The following is a 24,281-nucleotide window of genomic DNA, read 5'->3' as shown; positions in this document are numbered from 1 at the left end:
TAAACAAAGGCCTGACACCTGTTCTTTCAAATTCTCCAGAGGTATCATAGCAATTGAGCTAATATGGACTGGCCCTCACAAACTGCCTTGATAATTTGTTCCTCGAGTGCCATTATCCCAAAGCCTCTTCACTGTTGTCATGAAGGTCTCTTCATTTGTGTAGAAGGAACTAAGATAATTTGTCTCTTTTTTTTAAAATTTTATTGTAAAGGTGATATACAGAGGGGTTACAGTTACATGACTCAGGTAATGAATACAATTTCCTTTTGAACAGTGTCATCCGTTCCTTCATTCTCTCCCAGTAAAGTATAGTTCATTTCCAAATGTGTCTAGTGGGTTTCATGGCTAATTTGGTTCAACCTTTGTCCTACAATTTCTATGCTTCCCCTTCCCCTGCTCAAATCAGATAACTTATATACAAGACAAAGGGTACAAAAAGCAAAAACAGAGGGGAATTGACTAAAGAAAAAAGGAAAGAAGAAAAGAAAAGGAACAAAAAAGAATATAATAAAAAATTCTAGTATTTCTTAGAGTTCATTTTGATAAGCATCCTTTTTTTTTTGCATTTTAATTTTTCTCCACTTGTATTTATTTAAAATGAAGCAATATTTTCTAGATCCTCAGATATTTTGTATTGAACAGCTTCCTCTTCTCCAGGGCCATCAATGCTTGCTCCTCCATCATTATGTTGACTACAATGTCGTATTTCAATTCTGGTCTGTAAATATCTTTTTTTTTTTTGAGGGGGTCTGGTCGTGGGGCTGTCCCTCAGCTCTTCAGCTCAAGGCTAGTGCTCTACCACTTGAGCCACAGCGTCATTTCCGGCTTTTTTCTTTTTGCGTATGTGGTGCCTGAGCACACCACCACTCATTTTATCTTGACCTTAACTTGATCTTGAACTGAGCAGTTGGGACAGTGATGGAAAGAGAAATCCTGAGGCCTAGGAGCAGGATCTGACTGTCAGTATAAAGGGTGGGTGAGGGTCCTCTTGATAAGCATCCTTTTATATGATCATATATACATAAGCTATTGAGTCTTTGCAATTCTCTAAGAATATCCTACTTTGTTCTCACTGTGTGAATGGTTAGATTGCTCTTTCATTAATCATGTCCAGGTGTAATTATTTGGCTTTTACTATCCATTGGGTTTACTTGTAGATTTATGGGCACATCCTAGTTATTACAAATGAGGAAAGCCATGCAGCCTATGTTTCTTTGGGTCTGACTTACTTCACTTAACATAATTTTTTTCCAAGTCTTTCCACTTCCTTTCAAATGGGACAATGTCATTCTTTTTAATTTATCTTGTACATTCAATTACAGAACTTAAATTTATGTTGTCTTCCAAGAACTTACTAAAACACTATCATCCTAACATGACTATAACATCCCAGTAAATCAGTGAAATAATATTTAGAACTAAATTCCTTTCAAATCTGACAAAGCATCTGAATTCTGTGGAAGACATGAAAAAGAATATAGCTCTTTGATACCTACCCTAGTCTACATTAAAGCTTGCAGACACTGGTATCTGCCATGGACATTGAAATTGCTAAAGTAGTGTAGTTTATGGACAGTGGTCTCACAAGCGAAGCTGGAGAGACAGTAGTAGTTACTTATTTGAACTTTATAATGATTTATTTAATAGCTAGAAGAGGAAATAGAGGAAATGATAAACTTTGGTAGTATCTAGTGGTTCCATATTTAGTGTTTTTATACCTAACTTGAGTAAAAGCATTCAAATTGAAGGAAAGACCAGCAACTTATAAAATGGAATAGAAATTACAAATAACTATGACAAAATTAAGAGATAAGTTTCCTACAGTCTTAAGTTGAATAACAAGTGTAAAACAGAAAACAAACTACCTAAACATCAGGATGAAAAAGCAGAAAGAAAGGAAACCCAGAACAGGAAATGAAAGCAGAAGAGTGTGAATTTCAAGGAAAAAAAAAAGCAATAATTTCCCTTTAACAATTTATTCTGAAGTTCCTATGTTTTCTTTTGCTTCTCATAATTTCAGAGTTGCTGGAATAATGTTTGTCTGTTGCAGTCGCTTTCTTATTCTCTTCGTTCTATCCTGAAGTTGTTACAGAAATGTTTCCCATTACTTCTTGGTTACTCAGTCTTTTGTTCTCTTTCTCCTATTACGAATGGTCTCTGATATTTGTTCTTTAAACTCTTCAAAACTACTCTCTCTACATTGTCCTCCTTCATGACTGTTCTTCTTTATCTGCTGACCTGGAACATTGGTTCTATTCTCCTTTTGATTTCTTTTGTTTTTGTATATATTTTTTATTGTGAAAATACTTCACAGAGGGGTTGCAGTTACATGAGTAAGGTAATGAGTACATTTCCTATTGAGCATTGATTTCTTAAAAGCATGTTTGGCTGTGGAACTTAATGCCGTCCAACAGTTGCCTCAGTATATGTTGGAATTCTTGTATTAATTTGAACTTCACACCTGGCTCACTGGTCCTTCTCTCTAAAGATTAGTTTATTATCTTATCAATTTCCCCAGCCTGTTTCCTTGAAAACTACCACAAACCTAAAGTGAATCTACAAGTCTGAAGGTACTTTCATTATAATTCATCCAATTTTGTATTTATTTTGTTAGTAACCCAGCCAGCCTCTTAATTATTTCTTTGGGATGTTCCTTGTGTGTGTTCCTTGCTCCTTTTTCCTGTGGCTACTGATCAACTTTACCTTCTCTCACTTGGATTTGTTAAAAGAAAAACTGGAAACCAAATAAATTTAATAGAGTTCATTGAAACAAAGAACAATTCGTGGATTAGGCAGTACTCTAAGCCAGAAGAGGTTCAGAGAACTCTTCCAGCAGTATGAACAAAGGCTATTGTAGAATGACCATGGGACACAGAAACTACGTCATTGGCTAGTGGTAAACAGTCTTATTTGGGTATAGTTTGATGGGATGTCTTTAATTATGTAACAGATTGGCTAGTTGACTGTCTATAATTGGCAAAACCTTGACTCCAAATTAATCAGTTACAAGGAATGCCTCTAAGTTACATTTCAGTTTGTTTACAGAAACAACCTAAGGCTAATGGCATCTTGCTTCTTTTGCTTGAACAGTTTGCAGTAGCTTCCATCAATTTCAATCACTTGGTGCTGTGTTTGAATATATATATGCTAAAGGTTTTGTTGTTGTTGTTGTTGCTTTGCTTTATTTTAATAAGAGAAACTGAGTTTGTTGCAGATTTTCCTAACCCATAAAAGGTTTCCAGCTAATTTAGGAAATATTAAGAGACTTCTTTTTTTGAAAAATAGAAAATAAAGCAGCACAAAAGAAATGCTGAGAATGAATCCAAGTTTATTGATAATTTTGATGAAATAATGTGTAATGTAAAGCTAAATTTTTTAAATTATCCTCAAGTAGTTGTACAAATGGGTTACCCTTCAACATGTCACTTTATAGTACATTGCATCTTGATTGATATCACCCCTCTCATTATTTGCCCCATCTCTCTCAACACCATCCTTCCCCTCCATTTTCCTAGTTTCACAGGGTGTGCACTGAATATTATCACTGCATTTCCTCCCTTCTTCTCTCTATTCATGAAGCTAAATTTTAAAAAAATATTTTTATTCTATTTAGAAGAGTTATTTCTAAAACAGATCTTAGAAAAGTCAAAAACAAAAGGAAGAAAAGAATATACATAACAACTACTACTGACAAGCATGTTGAGGCAGTTATATTAATGTCAGATAAAATAAATGCTACAGCAAATAGCTTCCTAAAGTTTGAATATCATTAAAGGTTCAAGTCATTGAACAAGTAATTATGTCAAACCTCGTGATGCATACAATACAGTTTCAAACAAAAACAGGTAGAACTAAAGAGAAAGTGTTAAGTAAATCCACTGTGAAAGAAACGTTAATTGGTCAATAACATGAATATAACTGAATGATAGAATTTCAAATGCCTGGGCCAATAGACATGTTTGAGCACTGAATTTATAGCAGTAGAATATCCATTTCCATTAAACATACAGAGAATATTTATAAATATTAGACTATAGACTAAGCAATCATCAATAAATTCCAAATACACATGCATATAAACAGCCTTCTCTCCTTATAATAAAATTAACTCAGAAATCAATAACAAAGTGGTATTCTGGAGAATTAAAATGTATGTCTGTACATAAAATACAAATCAAAAGAGAACCTTAAGTGGCAGCTCCTTCTTACTATTATCTAAAGGTAATTTTTAAAAAGAAAGAAGAAAGTCTGCTTTTCAGAGCATAACTTGGCCTATTTGTTTACATTTAATCCACTTTTCTGACTTTTTTTTTTTTTTTTTGCCTGTCCTGGGGCTTGAACTCAGGGCCTTGGCACTGTCCTTGAGCCTCTCTGTGCTCAAGCTAGCAGCACACTACCATTTGAGCCACAGTACCACTTCTGCCTTTTTCTGTTTATGTGGTGCTGAGGAATTGAACCCAGGGTTTCACGCACACAAGGCAAACAACTCTATCATTAAGCCACATTCCCAGCCCTTTTCTGACTCTTTTAAACTCTTAACATTAAAGATATTCTGGTAACAGTTTGGCTCAATATGGGAAACACACAAAGATTATGCAATATAAGACATCATTAACTGAATAAATATGTGGAATCTCTATCTAAAAATAAGAAAATTTCCATTAATTAAAAAATATAGAGGGGGGCTGGGAAGGTGGCTCAGTGGTAGAGCACTTGCCTTGCATGCCTGAGGCCCTGGGTTTGATTCCTCAGCACCACATAAACAAAAAAAGAAAAAAGCTGGAAGTGGCGCTGTGGCTCAAGAGGTAGAGCACTAGCCTTGAGCTGAAGAGCTGAGGGACAGCGCCCAGATCTAGAGTTTAGGTCCCACGACCAGAACCAAAAAAAAAAAATAATAATAATAGAGGGACTATGATTAGAGATTAGAAAGGGATCAGTGGGAGAGGACAGGAAAGGAAGGAAAACAAGGAGTAATAAGGATCCATATATGTACATATATATGAATACAGAATAATGAAACCCACCCAATGCTTTGACAGAGGGGATAAATGAGAATACAGTATGAGGAGTGAATTGTTCAGAGGGTCTCTCTAAGTAGTCCAGATTGGTCTCAAACTTGCAATCATGCCCTAGTCTTCCAAGTACTGGAATTAGAGCTAAGAGCTATTATAACTCTCAAAAAGTTTTCATGTTTTGCCATATTTTGCTATTGGCTTTTTATGTAGACAATTATGATTTTCTAAAAAAAATTACCATGAACTGTGGACGCTTTTTCTGCACTCTGTAAAACTGGTTCTTCTTTAGTGAGCACTGTTCTTTAATGAATTCTGTAAACACTAAGATTTTATGTCACTATCCTATTCTACATTGCCAAATTTGACTTATAATTTCTGCCTTTATGTTTGAACAAGATTGATTAGCAATTTCCTTCTCTTTGACCTGTTTTTTAGTGTCAAGTTATACTAGACTCACAAAACATAATTCAACATATTCGTATTCAAGTAAATAAAATCAGAATTACTTATTTCTTCAATTTTTTAAAGCATTAACTCAGTAAAATATCTAAATTGGGGCTGGGAAGGTGGCTCAGTGGTAGAGTGCTTGCCTTGCATGCATGAGGCCCTGGGTTCGATTCCTCAGCACCACATAAGCAAAAAGAAAAAAGCCGGAAGTGGCGCTGTGGCTCAAGTGGTAGAGCACTAGCCTTGAGCTGAAGAGCTGAGGGACAGTGCCCAGGCCCAGAGTTCAGGCCCCACGACTGGACCCCCCCCAAAAAAAAATATATATATATATGTATATATATATATATATATATATATATATATATATATATATATAAATTGATGCTTTTAAAAGTTGTGGTTCAGATTCTTTACATAGACTCTTCAGGTTTTATATTTATCTTTTGTTTTCTGTTTTTTTGTTTTTTTGGGTTATGGGGCTTGAACTCTGGGCCTGGGCACTAGCCCTCAGCTCTTCAGCTCAGTAGCACTCTACCACTTGAGCCACAGCACCACTTCCAGTTTTCTGGTGGGTTATTGGAGATAAGAGTCTCATGGACTTTCTTGCCCAGCCTGGCTTTGAACTGCAGTCCTCAGATCTCAGCCTCCTGAGTAACTAGGATTACAGGCATGAGCCACCAGCACCCAGCTTATGTTTATTCTTAACTCAGCCCAGGTAGTGAGGTTAAAGACCTGGGTTTATTGGTCTTAGAATAAATATCTATCTGCAGGAGTTGGGAAGTGGCCAACTTATCAGCTCTGTAGAAGGCAGAAAAAAATGAATTTCCACTGAATGACAGGAATTTAGTGTTTGCAAAGTAACAGCACAAAGAAGATACACTGACCCTCAGAAACATTTTACTTGGACTACACAGTGGCAGATTGAGAGTTTGAGACTGTGCATGAAGATTTAGATTACTGTTTTTTCTGGGGTACCTGTTCCCTAGATTTTAGTGGCAGCTGTGGCTGGAGTTGAGTCTCTGCTGCTGTCCCCTTTAAATAAGCCGTGCATTCTCTCCACTTTTCCTGTCAGAACCCAGCCCTTTTCCTGGTACCTGTCTTGCCCCCTAGGCTTGATGTTCACAACTTCCATTGAATTGATAAGCAAGAATTGAGTTGCACATGTGTGGGTGTGGCATCTTCTCACTTGGCATTTTGGTATTGTTTTTTAAAAATAAGATCCAGCTGACAAGCAGGAAGTGAATTAGATGCCTTGTCAAGGTTGTTTCTTGTCCTGTGATTCTGCAGCCCTCTTAGAACAGTCTTCTCTCTGCACAAGGTCTTACAATCTCAGAAGTCAGGACTAATTCCTCTGAAAGTCAGGGAAGCTCTAGAGGATAGGCCTCATCTGACTTTCTTCCTTCTGTCTGATGGGGAAATTAAAGTAGTTGCTAAGGGATGTCCTTGAACAAACTAGCAGTTCAGGCAACCAGTTACCTCGTTTAGAAGGTTGGTTAAAAATCTCTCCTTTATGCAAGTTCTTTAAAGACAAGTGTGGAATTTTGTAGAGAATGAGTTTTATAAGTACCCAGTAGTATATCACTCTCATCATTATTCATGGCCTGGCAAAGTTAAGGCTGTGGGAATGATAATTTTGAATATCATTCCATCAGTACTTTCATATTATCTTAGCATTTTCATATTTTAATGTTTAGGGTGTATTTTTAGAAACAAAAGTGGTAGAGAAGTTGTAGAGAAGAGATCTGAAAGTAAAAAATCTTTCCTATTGTTAAAGGTCATGGATGCCCTGGATAATGAAATCAACAACACAGGGGGTCTGTGATACTTACCTACAAAAGTAACAAGTTGACAAATTGTTTTTAAATAAATCTGACTGAAACAATTATTTCAGTTAAAAAAATTATGAACCTAAACAGTTTGCCCCATTTGTTTTGGCATCAAGTAGACATAACTTTATTGTGACTCAGAGTCTAGTATTATCCTTATTTAAGGACATGAAATGTTATCTCAAGGGAAACTTTTTGGAGTCTCTAAATGTCTTGAGTTTATAAGTGAAATTTTTAGATTAGGACCAAATATTCCACTTACACATTGTTTCCCAGTTTTGGTCTAAGAAGAGGATTCTGTGTGTATGTATTCTTAAACCTAATGGAATTCTTGACTTTTAGTTCTCATCGAATAGCCCCTTTCTCAGCTCTAACCCATCATCAGCAATAGTCAAGATCACATGTAGGTCTACAACCTACTTAAAAAGACACATGGAGGCTTTAATGAAGACTTTATCTCATACCGTTTCCCTCTCCCCACCCCCAGTCTATTATGGAACTTGTTGATCATGGGGCTTGAAAAGAGTCAGGCTTGGGTGCTATACCTGAGCTCTTTTGCTCAAGAATAGTGCTTTACCACTTTGAGCCATAGATCCACTTTGAGTTTTTCAATGGTCAGTTTGAGAAAGGAGTCTCACAGGGACTTTTCTGCCCCGGCTGGCTTTTGAGCCATGATCCTCAGATCTCAGCCTCTTGAGTAGCTAGGATTACAGGTGTGAGCCACCAACATCTGGTTCCTAGTTTCTCTTTAAGTTTTAAATGTGAATATCAAACTTGTGATTTTTTTGGTTCCCTTTCATCCCAGGTTTTCTAGAAAGGATATGTATAACTTTTTGGACAAGTGAGGTTTTCAAAATACTAAATTTTAGATTAATTTCAAAATATATGCTCAATATCTCCACTAGTCTAGATGACTACCAGCTTGCAGAGGGTTTTTTTTTTGGGGGGGCGGGTTCGGTCGTGGGCCTAAACTCTGGGCCTGGGCACTGTCCCTCAGCTCTTCAGCTCAAGGCTAGTGCTCTACCACTTGAGCCACAGCACCACTTCTGGCTTTTTTCTTTTTGCTTATGTGGTGCTGAGGAATCAAACCCAGGGCCTCATGTATGCAAGGCAAGCGCTCTACCACTGAGCCACCTTCCCAGCCCCAGAGGACTTTTTTAAGGGAAGTATTTGTATAGATTTCACTGGTTACACAGTGAAATGTTATAAAATACGAAACTTTTTGAGCATATCGATGTTCAAAACATTTTGTATTTCAGAGCATTTTGGATTTTTAGACTAAAGATACTCAACTTACAGCATGTCAATGATATATGAGATTGTTCCTTGGGAGTCCATACTCACATATTGTAGAAATAACTTCACAATTTCTAATGTATTTTGAAATGGTTTGACATATATATGTACATGTATAATATGGCAAAAGATTAGCCATTATTGACTCTAGATGATGGGTTTTGGAGTGTTTGTGGTACTGGGGTTTTAGCAGAGTATTTGAAATTTTTCATTATCACAAGATCTAAAGGTGAAATCATTGTAAAGAAATATTAAGGGCCACTGGAGGTCTTCCTGATCTTGCCTTGTGGTTCGTGAGACTTTTCCTGAAGGAGAGACATGTCGGTAGTGGCTGAAGCCCACTATAAACCAAAAAAACAACTGCCTCTCTTCCAGGCCCTCTTGATGACTCAGCAGGCCACATGGAGGTATTTCTCCAGGAAAACCATGCATGCCTGGTCTCCATCACCATCAGAGAGGTCCTTCCATGTTGTATACTGTACCACAGGCTCCCCTTAGCAGCTGTAGAGAAGCTGAGTGCACCGGAAAAGAATCTCCATGGTAGATACTTGCTTCAGGGATTATGAACTATAACAATCCAAATAAATGACCACTTCCTTAAGATGAGCATTACTCATCAGAGAACAGTTCTACTTAAAACTGATCTAGAACTGAGTGCCAATGGCTCACACCTGTAATTCTAGCTATTTGGGAGGCTGAGATCTGAGGATCACAGTTTGAAGCCAGCCTAGGCTGAAAGGTCCCTGTGAGACTCTTATCTCCAGTTAATCATCAGAAAACTGGAAATGGTGCTGAGGAGTAGTAGATCTCTAGCCCTGAGCACAGAGAACTCTTGGACGGCAACCAGGCTCCAGAGTTTAAGCCCCACAAACACTACCACCAACACCAACAAACTGATCTACATGCCTTGCTAAGCCAAGGTGGAATCCTTTCAACTCACATTTGACTTTTTGGGGGGGAGGGAGTGGCTATTTTTGCTTTTCTATTCAAGGAGTCTCAGAAAGTCTTATAAAGACATTGCACAGCAGTTTATTTTAGAGAGAATATGAGATAACAAAGTTAGAGAGTCCAGATTGTTATTTCTTTCATAAACATTAGTAAATCCCTCTCCCATTTTTTCACCTAAGAGAAGTAATATTCTTTGGTGAGCAGCCAAGGGTACCATAAGAAAGTTAATAAGGTCATGATTTGGGGAGCCTGGAGGTTGTCTATAGGATACAGAAAAGCTCTGTACAAAGTGCAGAGACCAAAAAGGGAATGAGAACGGAAGACTTTGAGCCCAGAGAAGAAGGACTTGCTGGTACTGGGTAATCATATGACACTAAGCAATTCTTCAATATAAATTATTCCTAGAAATGCACAGACCTAAAGACTTCTGGTGGAAAGCTGCTTCTGTTACAAACCAACCTCTCTTTAATCTCTTTAATCTCAGTCTCTTCCTGTGTCTGAAGTCTCATATTAAGGAGGACCACTGTAGTCAGCAAAAAAAAAAGAAAGAAAAAAAAGATATACTTCATTGTGATTTACAAGTGCCTAACAATCTTGGAAGACTTGCTAAAATAGTTTTCTAATAAAAAAGATGATCACTTAATGATTTTCATTGACTCTTTCTCCCAAGTTTCCTCCTGACTCGGATTTTCTTTTATTTAGAACATTGAATTGGAAGCTGTGTGCTGGTGCCTGAGTAGGGAAAGCAAAGGGCATTCTAAATTCTTCACCAAAGTACTGCTGAGCTTCAGAAATAGCCCTGGCTAAGTACAAAAATCCCAGTGGCCTGTTGAACTCAGTTATGAACAATGATAGATAAGAGTAGAGATAAAAGCATAGTCTTTATTACTGCCCATTATCTTTTAATAAATGAAGTACATCTCCCTAAAGCATTTCAGTTGAGTATGTTTTAACAGCAGTAATTTTCTCTGTTTATATATCAAATTTAGTTTGCTGTAAGAGCTGACATAAGTACCTTTTGTGTTTAATCTCTCTTCAAGTTTCTCTTTGAATAATAAAGTTTCATGTGACCAGTGGAATTTGCACTAGGCAGGTGCAAATCTTTTTTACATGTTAAGCTTGCCATTTCTGTTGAGGTTCTGTTAGGTTAGGTTGTCCACTAAACCACTAATATCAAGTTGCCAGGTTAGCAATGATTACTTTTAACATAATTTGGAAATTACGGAGTTGTAGGAGTAGGGAACTAAGTTTTAGTCATCTCAGTTCTTCTAGCAATTTCAGCAATAAATCATCAGGAATCTGCCTTATACTACTTTCTTTTCTATAGAAAATACCATATTGTGACTTTATTGTTAAGCAGCCCAAATTGGATTTGGTTATCGCTCAAGTGGTATCTACTGATACCAGACTTCCTGAACTGTGCATTTATAGTCAACTTCACATTTAGCCTCTTCCTAATAATAACATTTTATTGCTGGATATTTGGGACAGGAAGAAGGTTTGAAGTTTTAAAAGTACCATCTGGATCTAAATCATTTAGAACTGTAGGCTGGCAAAAGCAGAATGAATTAGATATTGCATATTCATTTTTCTTGTTCGTTTCTTTGGAAAACTCATAAATAATTACTTCAAAAAATCACTTTTAAATTTGGCTTATAGTGAGTTCCAAATTGCAAAGGATTCCTTTCCTCTAACCCCTTCTTCACTAGCAGCAGGACAAATAAACAGATGTAGAAGTGACTTCCATTCTCTCTTTTAAAGTATACAAAGTAATACTAACAGTTTTCATATTTCGTTTAACATTTTAGGAGAAGAGAGCCATGTGACTAAAATGCAATCTTTTTTTTTTTTTTTTGGTCAGTCCTGGGGCCTGAGCACTGTCCCTGAGCTGCTTTTTTGCTCAAGGCTAGCACTCTACCACTTGAGCCACAGTGCCACTTCTAGTGTTTTCTGCTTATGTGGTACTGAGGAATTGAACCCAGGGCTTTATGCATGCTAGGCAAGCACTCTACCATTAAGCCACATTCCCACCAATCCTTTTTTTTGTTTGTTTGTTTTTTGTTCAGTCATGGGGCTTGAACTCTGGGCCTAGGCTCTGTCCCTGAGGGCTTCACTTCAAGGTGCACACTACCACTTGAGTCACAATGCACTTCTAGTTTTCTGTTGGTTAATTGAAGATAAGAGTCTCACGGACTTAACTTCCCAGGCTGGCTTTAAACCAGGATCCCCAGATCTCAGCCTCCTGAGTAGCTAGGATTTCCGATGTGAGCCACCAGCACCCAGCTTCATGCAATCCGTTTTTTAATGTATTGGAAAAAATACATTTTGTCTCAGCAAATCTGGAGATTATCTTTTTATACATGTCACTGTTACTTCACTGGATGACTAAGGTAATTGTGCTGTTCAGAGCCTTAGCTTGTTTGGACACAGCATGTATCTGTGTTTACTGGTGTTGGAGATCTTTCTGCAGGGATTGTTAGAAGGGTACTGAATATAACACCAAAAGCTTCTTGAATTGCTTCTGATCAAGTTGTTTTGGAACAATCCTTGTCAAGGACTGTTTGCAGGAGAAGAGAACTTGGTTTCCCTAGAGATGGTCTAGAGGTCCTGGATCATTTCTTCCACTGTCTGCCCTTCCAGTTTCATGGGTAAAATGCTATCTTGGAGGCTTGTCTTAGCTCTTGGGAATGTTCAGCCCTCTCTAGTAAGCTTTTTGGTTCTGATTGTCCCACCAGATACTTCAGTTTGTTAACTGGGAACGTTTTTTGGTTTTTTTTTTTGACCTTTTCCAAAAAGGTCAGCAACAGATTCATTTAGACCTGGAGGGATGCTGGAGAGGACAAAAGGAGAGAAGAAATTATTAGGCTGGTACTTTAAGTGAATTATCTGATGTTCTCTTACAGTCATGCTAGATCAACTGCAATATCTTCACTTTTTACAGATAATATTCACTCTTTTGGACAGATTTCTTTAACTTGATGGTTTGTTTGTGTCATTTAATGCTTACTGCCTGTAGTTATAGGCCATTCATCTTTGAGAGCAGCATAATATTTTACTGGGTAGCTAGATATATCCTCATTTAGAAAATTTCTGTTGATGGACTTTTTATTGGCTCCAATCTGAGAATATTGGGAAATCCTGTTAGGGACACTGTATATCCATGCTTACTACATTCAGCTTTAGATTCTTAAATGGTTTTTCAAAGTAACTATACCAATTTGTACTCCCAACAGCATATTTGGAATTCCAATCTCCCTAAGTTATTGCTAGAACTCAATGCTCTATCTTTTTCACATAAATCATTCTAGTGATTTGAGAATAGGTCTTTTGTTTTTGTTTTTGTTTGAGGACACTAGAGTTTGAATTCAGGGTCTTGTGTTTGCTAGGCTAGCACAAAACCACTGAGCATTGCCTACAGCCCTATTTTTCACTGGTTATTTTATTTTGAGGGACTGGGAGGGGTGGAAGTTGGGAGTAAGCACTTGGCTTGCTTTACCTTGGTGCTTTACCAATTAATTACGCTGTACCTGCAAACATAGTCTTTGCTGATTATTTTGGGGAAAGAATCTCACAGACTTTTCTGCCTGATCATACGTTCTACCATGATCTTCTGGTATCAGCTTTCCATATAGCTTTCAATGACAGACATATGTTACTTGCACCAGCTGTGAGCTGAGAACGGGTCTTCCAAGTTTTTCTGCCCAAATTGGCCTCAAATTGCAGTCCCATTCTCAGCCTTCCAAGTAGCGTGAGCCACCAGTAGCCACAAACTATTCTTTTCATAAGCTAACAAGTAACAAATATTTAGAGCAGGCCAAGATGTATGCATCAAGTTAGACTAAGTTAAGCATTCACCTCAAAAGCTCTTGTTTCTATTCATATTAGTCTACCTCATTTATTCTGTTTTACAGATGAAATGACTGAGCCACTTTGGGGTCTAGGAGCCTGTTGTAAGGCTTCCTTGAAGATAAAAGGTAGTAATATTCACTTAAGTAGGGCTCTCTGTTGATACTTTTATTCTTTGATTTGTTAAATTATTTAATGCATAATGCAAGGCAGGTACTGGGCTTTGGTCACAAACAAACTTGTGAAATCAAAAACCTTTAATTTTACAGGTTATGGTTTTCAAATCACAGCCTATTTCCTCAAGCGAGGAATCCACCTTCGCTGCATTGGGAGTTCACAGAATACTGGTAAGAAGCTGTTTTCTTGGATCATCAATTATTTCACACAACAACTTGCTCTGGAGAAGAGGGATGCAAATGAAAATTCATTCTTGCTTTATTGACCCCATGTTATTGAGTATTTTAAAACATTTGTGATTTTATTCCCCAACTAATATTGTGTTTACTACCTGAGACCAGAAAGCTGAGCCACACTTAGGCCTTCCTGATGCATCTCAGCACTTTCATTGAGTTTCCAGACCCTGGCATACTCTTAAACTCTGGCTCATTTCATCAAGTAGCTATATACACCAAGGCCCTGGGACACAGAGCAAACATGTCCACAAGAAATCACTGCCCCAGTACAGAGCCCCCAGAGCTTTCCCTAGATGTGTCAAGGCTAGTTCCCATATCTCACTTCCCAGAAGTTGAGATGCCTACTAAGAAAGTGACAGCAGATATTTCCTGGCTACAGCAATAAAGTCAGAGGTAAAAACTATTCTCTACGTAGATTTGAGCATTGAACAGAGAATTTAGCCTAACTTTCTTTCGTGTGTGTGTGTGTGTGTGTGTGTGTGTGTGTGTGTGTGTGTGTGTGTGTGTGTGTGTGTGTGTGTGTGTGTGTGTGTGTGTGTGTGTGCATTGCATGTATGTAAAACAACTCTTAAACTGGATAGAATTTCTCTTGTAGAATCATCATGATGATGTGTACTTTCTTATCCTAAATGTTGCTCAAATATATTACTCTAATAGGACCTTCTCTTCACCTTTCTTAGTAAAATAAATCAGCTAACCTAGTATCCGTTACAATACAATCTAGCTACCGTTTCTAGTAGGGACTCTTGTTGCTCAAATCTTTACTTAAACTTCAGCTAAACAGAGATTACAAAGAACAGACAAAGCTTTTGATAATATATAATGTTCACTCTCATGCCTATATTCCAAGCCACTCAGGAGACAGATCTGAGGATCAGCCAAAGAAGACTCTTATCTCCAGTTAATCTGCAAAATACTAGGACTAGAAGTATGGTGCTAGTGGTAGAACACCAGCCATGAACAAAAAATAAAAAGGAATGAAAAGTGCAAGGCTGTGAGTTCAAGCCCAAGTACTATCAATAAACAAACAGATAAAGTTTAAAAGTCTGACATTCTTATTTTTCATAGGAAGAATTATAAACAGAAGAATTGTTTGATGGAGCAGATCACTTTGAATTCTAATTCTGATCTAGAAAAGATCATCTTTGTATTTTAATTTTTAAGGGAAAGGACAAAAAATAAATTATGTAACTTAGTTTTCCTTTCCATATTGCCAGAAACATAGTACTTGCTACAGCTGTCAAAAATATCATTTCAGAACTACTAAGTAAGGGCTTTAGGATATCACAAGGGGAAGAGCACTTGACCAGCATGCATCATGCAGAGTGCCATGGATTCAATCACCAATACTGGTAAAGAAAACAAAAACTATTGAATAAATATCAGCTACTTTGATAATTCTGATTTTTCAAAGACCTAAGCTAACTGTAATATCCACGTGACCACCACTTGAAGTTGATGTCTTTATACAAGAAAAGAACTAGTTGAAAGTAAGGCCAGAACATCAGATTAGGCCTTAGTCATGGAGAGCTGTTGATGTCTATTTACCTATGTTGGCTTTAGGAAGCCATGACAAACTTTTGAACAGGAATAATGCTCAGTCACTCCTTAGAACAGGGAGAATGACTACCAAAAAGCAGTAGTCCAGTGGCTAAGAAAACCATCACTGGAATATTGACTCGGCCAAGTGGTATAAGGTGTTAACTGTGTTTAAATTGTGTCTCTATATAATTGACCCCTTTGGGCTTGGTATCTGATTATACCAAATGTGCAGTCTATGTAAAAGTCTTTAATTGGCAGATTTATAATTCCATTTTTTTAAACATTGCTCACATCTAAAAAGGAGTTTTGTTTCTTAAAAAAAAAAGACTACATCTGTTACAAATGTGGTATATGTGTATTATAAAAATACTTAAATCAATATAGCAAATACCAATAAAGGAGGAGTACCCTACCTACTCATCCAGGATAGATACTATTAACATCAGCTCTATATCACTCCAGACATTGCCCCAGGGCTTAGCTGATGTAAGGAAGGAAGGAAGGAAAGAAGGAAGAAAGGAAGGAAGGAAGGAAGGAAGGAAGGAAGGAAGGAAGGAAGGAAGGAAGGAAGGAAGGACAGATGGATAAGTGAACAACTGAACAAAGGAAAGATCTGGAGGGCATTATCATTTAAGTTTCCTTCACTGACTATGAGGGAGTTCTGGTGTATGAGTCACTCATCTTTCCCCACTGGAAGTCACTGGCTTTTCTGTGAGAAATGGCAGTAGCAGGTTACTTGGACTTGGTATGGCTGTGTCAGCCTTACAGTTGTATGTTTAACTATCCCTAAGAAAAGCTGCTATGTTCAGACCCTGTTCAGCTTGGAAGATTGCCCTAGTATAGTGTAGGGGACTTCTCTGAAGACCAGCTGGCCAGGAAGAAGTATAATAACTAGAAAAAACATGGATGAGTCACATTTTTTAATTTTTATATCATATTCTTTGTCTTTTCTAGAAGTCTCTACTCTCACTAGAAAATATTGATACTTCCTAAATTTGTGTAACCAATAGAAACCTGAAAATGGACACAGGGAAAACTACAAAGGCCTTGCCTGGGGCTCCATGTGGTGTAATTGTCCAGGGCTCAGGTGGACCAATTTGTATCCTCTTCACCTTTCCCTGGGGTATTGTGTTTTCCCTGCCCTTTTGATGGAAACCGTGGAGAGAGAAGGGAAAAGAGACACGCATTGATATGCAGAAAGAGAGCAAACATTTCAGTGCTCATAGTTTTTGTGGGAGGTTTTGATGCCTTCAGTAACTTGATGTCCTTCATTTTTTATAGATCTCCAAGTATTCCCTGATAGATTTGTGGTCTGCGTTAGTCAACTTGCTCACAGTCATGACATCTTGGTAAATCAGAATGAAGAATTGGTATGTATGAAAAACTTCTTTAAGCAAATAAATCTGCTTAAATACTAAATTACTGCAAAAAAAGCTTTTTTAAGACTTTCAGTGGTCATTCCTCTGTTGAGCACTGAATACATGATTAAGGGACAGACATATTGTGTTTGGTGATACTAATTTATGTGTTGAAGGTTTGTAAAATTTCCTTTTTCCTGTAGAACTCTTGAGTATTTAGCCTGATGAACAGTATCTTTTAACTATTAATTTTAACTGAGAAAGCAACAAATATATGACAAAAGCCTTGATTTTTATGATAGTACTTACATGAAATAAAGCAAAATCCGCATGTTTTCACTGGAGGTTTTCATTGGGGTCAGTGGCTTCTGAATTTTATTCCATGGTGAATCACCAATGTTTTCATGAGAACCAGTGTTTCTCCCCAGTGTATTATTCCAGAGCTGATAGAGTTCATTCCTCCTCTTTCTTTTCTCATGCTAACATCAGGGCCTGTTTCTGTTTCAATGGAGTTCTCTAATTAGACAAATAAATATTGAAAACTTAACACGCAGTGTTGTAGCTTACAGCGGGGTTTTTTACAATTACAGTCGTGTGTGTGTGTGTGTGTGTGTGTGTGTGTGTGTGTGTGTGTGTGTGTGTGTGTGTGTGTGTGTGTGTGTGTGTGTGTGTGTGTGTGTGTGTGTGTGTGTGTGTGTGTGTGTGTGTGTGTGTGTGTGTGTGTGTGTGTGTGTGTGTGAAGATGGCTCAGTGGTAGAGTGCTTGCCTTGCATGCATGAGGCCCTGGGTTCGATTCCTCAGCACCACATAAGCAAAAAGAAAAAAGCCAGAAGTGGCGCTGTGGCTCAAGTGGTAGAGCGCTAGCCTTGAGCTGAAGAGCTGAGGGACAGTGCCCAGGCCCAGAGTTCAGGCCCCATGACTGGACCCCCCCCAAAAAAAAGAAGAAAAAAAAAAAGAAAATTTAAATCCATCAGACATTAAATTAACCTTGTCACAAAGTATAGCATGATTATTGTACTTTTAGAATAATTTATGAGAATATTAGATTAGCTTATCACATCTTAAATACATAAAAAGAGTGTTTCAGGGGCTTTAAGAGAGAATGAAAGGCCCAGGAAATGGAAAGAGTAAAGAATTCTGATTTACATTTAGATTCCTTTCTTTTGAGCAGGGGATGTCTTTGGAATAACTAGTGTGACCTCTTGTATTTCCTCTTCTCCATCCATTAAAAGTGTGTAGGTTAAAGGAAATAAAGGATGCAAATTTGGTAAAAAAAAAAATATTGGTAAAAAAATTGTTTGAAACATTCCCAGGATGTTGAATTATCTTAAATTAATAAATACTAAAGCAGTAATGCTATTGGCGTATGATTTTATTATCATATTCCTTTACTGGTTTTCAGACCAAAGAAGAAATTGATCTGTGGTTTAAGAAAACAATAATTAACTGGACCAGAATGTATTATTGCTTTCAGATGGGATACAGGGAAATTAGATCTCATATCTGATATGTAATATTAATACTTAGTATCTTAAATTATTAAGGGGGAATTAAAACATCTCAATTCAAGTGAAATGTTATTCCCCTTAGGGGCCCTGGTATTTATACAGATGTAAGTTTTCTGTAGCTGCTGTTATATAAATCTTTTAATTTAGGGGAGTTCTTATCTATTAAGAATTTTCATTCTAAGAAGTGTGAGTTTTTTTATATGAGAGAGCTTAGTTTCCTTATCTTTACAATGTTCTGATTTCTACTGATAACACGATCAGTTACTCATGTTAGTGCATAAGAAAAATGCCATTTACATCATGAAACTCTTTCATCCTTTTAAGTGGTTCTTTTTGCTTGTATTCAGTCTTGGTCTTCAGTGACCCCTTTTGCCCATCTCTGACCTATACAAACTTTCCCCAAACCACAAGTCAGGAAACAGTGGACATCCTACGCAGAGCCATCATAAATAAATACTGCAAACTTAACACACAATGTTGTAGCTTACAGTGGGGTTTTTACACTTACATGTGTACTCTACAGTCCCCTGGATATGCTCTGCACCCATCCATTTGTCTTACCTGCAATCCTGAGCACCTCCCTTCCTCCCAAGCCTGGAGTCTTCCACGTCCTCAGGCTTGTCACTAGAAGCTGTGAAATACCCAAGTCAAGTGAAAAGCCTTCTGCAAATTCCCTCTCAAGCCAACTACAGGGTCCTTCCACCAAAGTGTCTCAGAGTTCAACCTCTACAGAGTCCCACTGTCTCAGCTATCTAAGGATCAATAAGCAGTCCTTCCCTCCCAGCACTGCCTTCTGCCCCAGAGGCTCAAAGCCTGTGATATCAGGTTCACCTAAGATCCTTTGCACTTCCTTCGAGCCTGGAATTCTTTTATCCTTTTATATTGCTACTTTCCAAAGGGCAGGATCCATCCCATTTTCTGCTGGACATGATTCTCAAAGAATATCCAACTGGGCAAGGCCAGCGAACTTGGCTCTTTGAGTAGCTATATTGGCAATAAACTTCAGTTGTTTTCCTGTAATTGTTGATGTAACTCTTATATGCCTATAGAAGTAATGGGGGAATGAGCTAGTCCCTGAGCCTGACCATCAGCCTTGGTGCCTTATGAGTGCTATAGCCCAGAGGGACACAGATTTCCTTTTCCTGTAGCTTCTCCCCCTCACCCTTAGTTTTGGATTATCAATGTTAAGTGATATTTCTTAGGAAATCAGGGAGCAAGCTTCTATGCAAAACTGTTATGCCAAGGGAACCTTTCAGCCTGCAGACAAGGCTGTACTTAGCTCCCCAGTGCTCAAAGGTGGTTGCACAAAAGAACCACTGTCCCAGATCGTGCAGCACAAAGGAGAAAAGGCGAAATCCTCTTTCTTTGAGAGATGGAGTGAGTTCAGCCACTGACTCCTTTCCCCAACACACTGGGGAGGTCTGTTTATCTCTCATCCCCGTTGGCTTTCTCTGTCCACTCAGGGCCGGCAGCACAGGGGATCCTTCGTGTTGCAATAGTTCTGCAGAGTGCCCATGTGCTAGGGATGTGGGAACTGTGATGTGTACTTTGGGAAGAAAAGGCATTATTATGAAATGAGTCACTGTATTTTTCTTACTAGAGTTTCTCATAAGAAATCTCAAACCTCATGTTGCCTTGGTTTTTGACCTATCGCTAGTCTGGAGCTGGGGTTGTCTTTTTGAGAGTTTCACCTTCAGTTGCTCCCTCCCTCTATTGACACCCTATTTTCCTGAAAAATGCAAAGACCATAAAGTAATTTTTACCCTATTTAGTTATATTCTATTCCAACAATACATATTTAATATATTTATATACATATTTTTTAACAAATGCATCTCTTTATAGAGACTGTTTTCTTTTTCAAAAGAAAAGCTCTGGCTGGAGTTTCCAGGAAGTTTAAAATTACTCATTTCTGTTTATTTATTGAAGTTATGTCAATAACCATAGAGCTGTATATATCTGGGATGTCTCAGCATCTGTACATAGCTACTATTTCAGTGTGTCTGGGTTTTAGACACTCCTCCTGGCATCTACAGACCACATCTCCCATCACTTCTGACTGTCAGATGTTACATAATTTGTTGAGTGCTGGCTCTTTGCTAATAGCTCTCCTGGGCACTCAGGAGACAGTACAAATGAGAAAGTACTTTTACCTTCAAGGAGCTTAGAGTCTGGCAGATAAAGGCTATGTAAGGATTTCTTGATGACATAATACATAATTCAGATATCGCCATGTGTCCTCTAAGTGTTTCCATTCAGCATCTGCATCTTTAGAAGTTCTGTCAGATCTTTTCTTCTATTCAGAAGCAAAGTCTAAAATTCTAGACTTCCCTTTCTTACTTTGGAACTTAGGCTGTCCAAGACTGTGATCCTTTGACAAATACAGAATGATTGATAGTGCGTGATCCAGTGGCTCATGCTTGTAACAGCTACTCTGAAGGCAGAGATTGGAGGACTAAGGTTGAGGCCAGCTCAGACAAAAAGAAAATAGATATCAAGACTCCCATGTCAGCAAATAAGCCAGGGATGATAGTATGTTACTGTAGTCCCAGCTATGAAGGAGGAGATAGATAGAGGAGGATCGTGATCTAAGGCCAGTTTGGGGATACGGGGTAAGACCCAATTCAAAAAATAAGTAAAGCAAAGAAGGGCTTGCCACCTTAAGTGGCAAAGACCCTGTCAATCCAGCAAGAGGCTCTAGGTTCAAACCCCAGTACCACCACCATCCTCCCTCTCCCCCCCAAAAAAGAGAGGTGGGGAGTGGAGGGGAGGGGACAGGTAGGCATGTAGTATTGGTGCTGCTAAAAATTGGACATATATATTATGTTGCTCAAATTCCCTACCTTGTGCTTTATCTGAGCTGTAGCTGAAGTTAAATAGCTATGAGGTTTCTGCAGCCAGACCCTAGCCACACAGGGTCAAGGCCTTACTGTAGCACTGTCTAAGCAGGTTTGCCTAGAGATCTTCACAAGAGACAACATTTAAGTACTAAATCAAGCTCTTCTTTTAAGTCAGACTACTGTTTTCATTTAAAAAGAACAACTTCTTCTAGTTTATGTGAATATAAGGTTGTAATTAAAATAAGCTGACTTATTTTTAGCTTGTCTGTTGTATTCTTCAGCTGTGCACAATCCAACCTCTGTGGGCTTTAGCCCTCTTCCCAATCAAGGTAGGAGGTATCACATTGTCTCAGAATCCTTTCTTACACAATTTCTGTCAGAAGCAGCAAGTGAAATGTAGCTAAAGAAGGACTATAAAATGGTTTCACATAAAAGAAAGCTTTACTGAGACATTTAAAAGTTGTGTTAAAAACTCTTGGGGGTACAATTATATCATTCTAGGGACAATGAATCAAACTTTAATAAAATAAGCCTTATGTTTTGAACAGAAATAAGCTAACAATTTGTGTAGTAGCTTCTGTACTCTGATGACAGAATTCTTCAACTTTCATAAAGGAAATTATATGCAAATATAAATCAGTCCATCTAGGCCGAGTGCTTGTGGCTCATGCCTATAATCCTAGCTACTCAGGAGGTTGAGATCTGAGGATCGTGGTTCAAAGTCAGCCCAGGCAGGAAAGTCCATGAATCTCTTATCTTCAATTAACCACCAGAAAATCAGAAGTAGTGCTGTGGCTCAAGTGGTAGAGTGCTAGCCTTGAGCTGAAGAGCTAAGGGACCCAGGCCCAGAGTTCAAGCCCTACAACCAACAAAAAATATATATACAAAAAAAGAAAGAAAAGAATCCATTTTCTTGTTTTGCTAAAAAAATTTTTTTTTAGTTTTCTAGATAATTTCCCATAACTTTGAAAATTCTCTTTTGTGACAAAGTTCCAGAATACTGCTACTGGTGATCGAGATAGAAGAGATCCATGCAACTTAAAGAAAAGTTCTTAAGTTTTGAAGAAAAGCTATTTTTAATATTTTACATTTTCCAGTGTTCTGAATTTAGTTCTTACTTAATAACCAGTTTTCAAAATTACATGTTCATTGTACCAAAAAAGTCAGTCCAGTTGTACACAAAAGCTATCCACCACCCCCTTTCCAAAGATAACCTCTGTTACTGATTTAATCTGTATCTCTATATGCTTCATACTTAATTATTGAGGTCCAAGTGTGTTTATTTTTACTAAAACCCTTTTATGGATTATGAGCTTGTGTCCATTTTTCTGTTGAGGATTTTGTATTTAACAAGCTTCTATATAATAAATACCTTTTAATTGTAAATCATACTTGTATAGTAGAAGTCTGTGTCATCAAATTTATGTTTTCCATAACAAAAAGCTTTGGATGATGTTAGTATTTTTCAAAATTAGACAGATATTTACTTATATTTTCTTTGGGCGTTTTCTTTATGTTATAGTCTGAGATATGTAATTTTTTGTTGTTTTTCCTGTATGTTAGCCAGTATCATGCTAATTAAAATCTTCAGATTTAAGAGGCTGTCAAGCTCTGTACCAATGGGCCTCAGGGTGAGGGCATAGTGATCGTATGACTTCTCTAGGGACCAAACTCTCCTTTTCCTCTTAGCAGGAAGACTCCACCAATGCCATCAAGACATTGAGGTTATCTTTATCTGAACTGTGGCTGACCAGTAAAACAGTCATCAGGTTTTTGCCAACAGACCTCAGTCTTACCCGGACCAGGTCCTTTCTGTAGCAGCCTCTAAGCAGAAGAATTGCTTTGAGGTCCTGACACAAGACAACATGTAAAAAGACAACAAAAGCAAAAACTTGTCTTAAGTCAGAATATTGTTCATGTTAGAATTCTCATCATGCCCGTCACCTGCCCATACTGACTTCTCTCTCCTTTGCCTAGGTAGTCCAGGAATAGATTAGAGCAGCAGTGCCTGTGTATTGGTAGCTTTTCTTGGACAGAGAGAGAGACTTAAGCAGCACATCCCCGTCTGCCCTTGTATAGACTGGCAGGTAGGTGATCTTAGTGAGCATACTGGTGGGAGGATAAAGGTATTCTTTATTACTTAATTCTTCTAGACTATGACACACAGGCATAGATCTCAGATGAGATCAATTTTTAAAGATTTATTATCCTTTGCATGCATTTTCAATAGCCTGGGGTTTGAGGTTCTTTTCTTTTCCTTCCTTTCTTTCTTCCTTTCTTTCTTTCTTCCTTCCTTCCTTCCTTCCTTCCTTCCTTCCTTCCTTCCTTCCTTCCTTCCTTCCTTCCTTTCTTTCTTTCTTTCTTTCTTTCTTTCTTTCTTTCTTTCTTTCTTTCTTTCTTTCTGCTAGCACAAGGTTTTAACTTGTTTGGCTTGGCTGGTGTTCTACCACTTGAGCCACATCTCCTGCCTGGCCTTGTGCTGGTTATTTTGGAAATGGAATCCATGGACTATTTTGCCCAGGTTTGCCTGAGTAGCCTATCATTACCAGTGGCATGAGCTACTGGTGTCTGGCTTCTTCTCTTAATAGTAAAATTCTCCCAAATATTTCACCAACACTATTGTAAGTGAGCTATCCCCAAAGGGTTCTTGCTTTTGCTGAATTCGAGGAGGATAAGATAAATAGATTAGCTAGGATGACTTAGAGTAGGATATATCTGAGCTCTCTAATCCTATGTGGGATTTTTTTCTTACAATGTATCTTTTTGTGTGCAGAGACTTGTAATCGCTTCTTGGTGACCAGTTATGTCATGGATTTTCTTAGAAATAACATGGTTAGGCGTAGAACAAGAGGAAATGGTATCAGAATGAAGAAGTAAAGAGCAGGCTTTAGCCATTGCCTTTTTCCTCATTCACTAGAGAACCTCAGACATATCATTTGGCTTTTAGACATTGGTCCCCTGTCTTGTTAAGTAGAGGTAAAAGGGCCAGGCAAGCCTTTCCAAGTTTTCCTATTCATCAGATTAAATAATATCAAATAGCTTATAGAATCTAAAACTCTGGTGACTATGAATTATCATATTTTTTTCTTCCCAGAAAAACTGTCAATTTAAATGCCTTTCAATGGCCAGTTTAGCAGACTGTGCTATGTCTCTTTCCTGTTTGAACTGAGAACAACACTCTATAATGTCCATCTATGTGTATTATTTGCCCCAGAAACTTGGTACCCTCAGTTTTGTTTGTT

At 37.9% G+C, this 24,281-nt stretch overlaps 1 protein-coding gene across 1 annotated transcript in view; it reads left to right on the top strand.

The window, feature by feature from the left end:
- The window catches only part of Slx4ip (SLX4 interacting protein), a 143,013-nt gene that overhangs the window by 106,100 nt on the left and 12,632 nt on the right, over positions 1 to 24,281 (top strand). The window contains 3 exon segments of the mRNA XM_070006743.1: positions 13,444 to 13,506; positions 13,648 to 13,725; positions 16,615 to 16,703. Of these exon segments, the coding sequence (XP_069862844.1) occupies positions 13,444 to 13,506; positions 13,648 to 13,725; positions 16,615 to 16,703 (230 nt within the window).

Source organism: Dipodomys merriami, unplaced genomic scaffold (assembly GCF_024711535.1).
Source record: "Dipodomys merriami isolate MVZ:Mamm:240054 unplaced genomic scaffold, mDipMer1.0.p SCAF_7, whole genome shotgun sequence".
Lineage (NCBI taxonomy): Eukaryota > Metazoa > Chordata > Mammalia > Rodentia > Heteromyidae > Dipodomys > Dipodomys merriami.
Note: the sequence above shows the minus strand (reverse complement) of the source record. Positions and strands in the feature narration are given on the sequence as shown.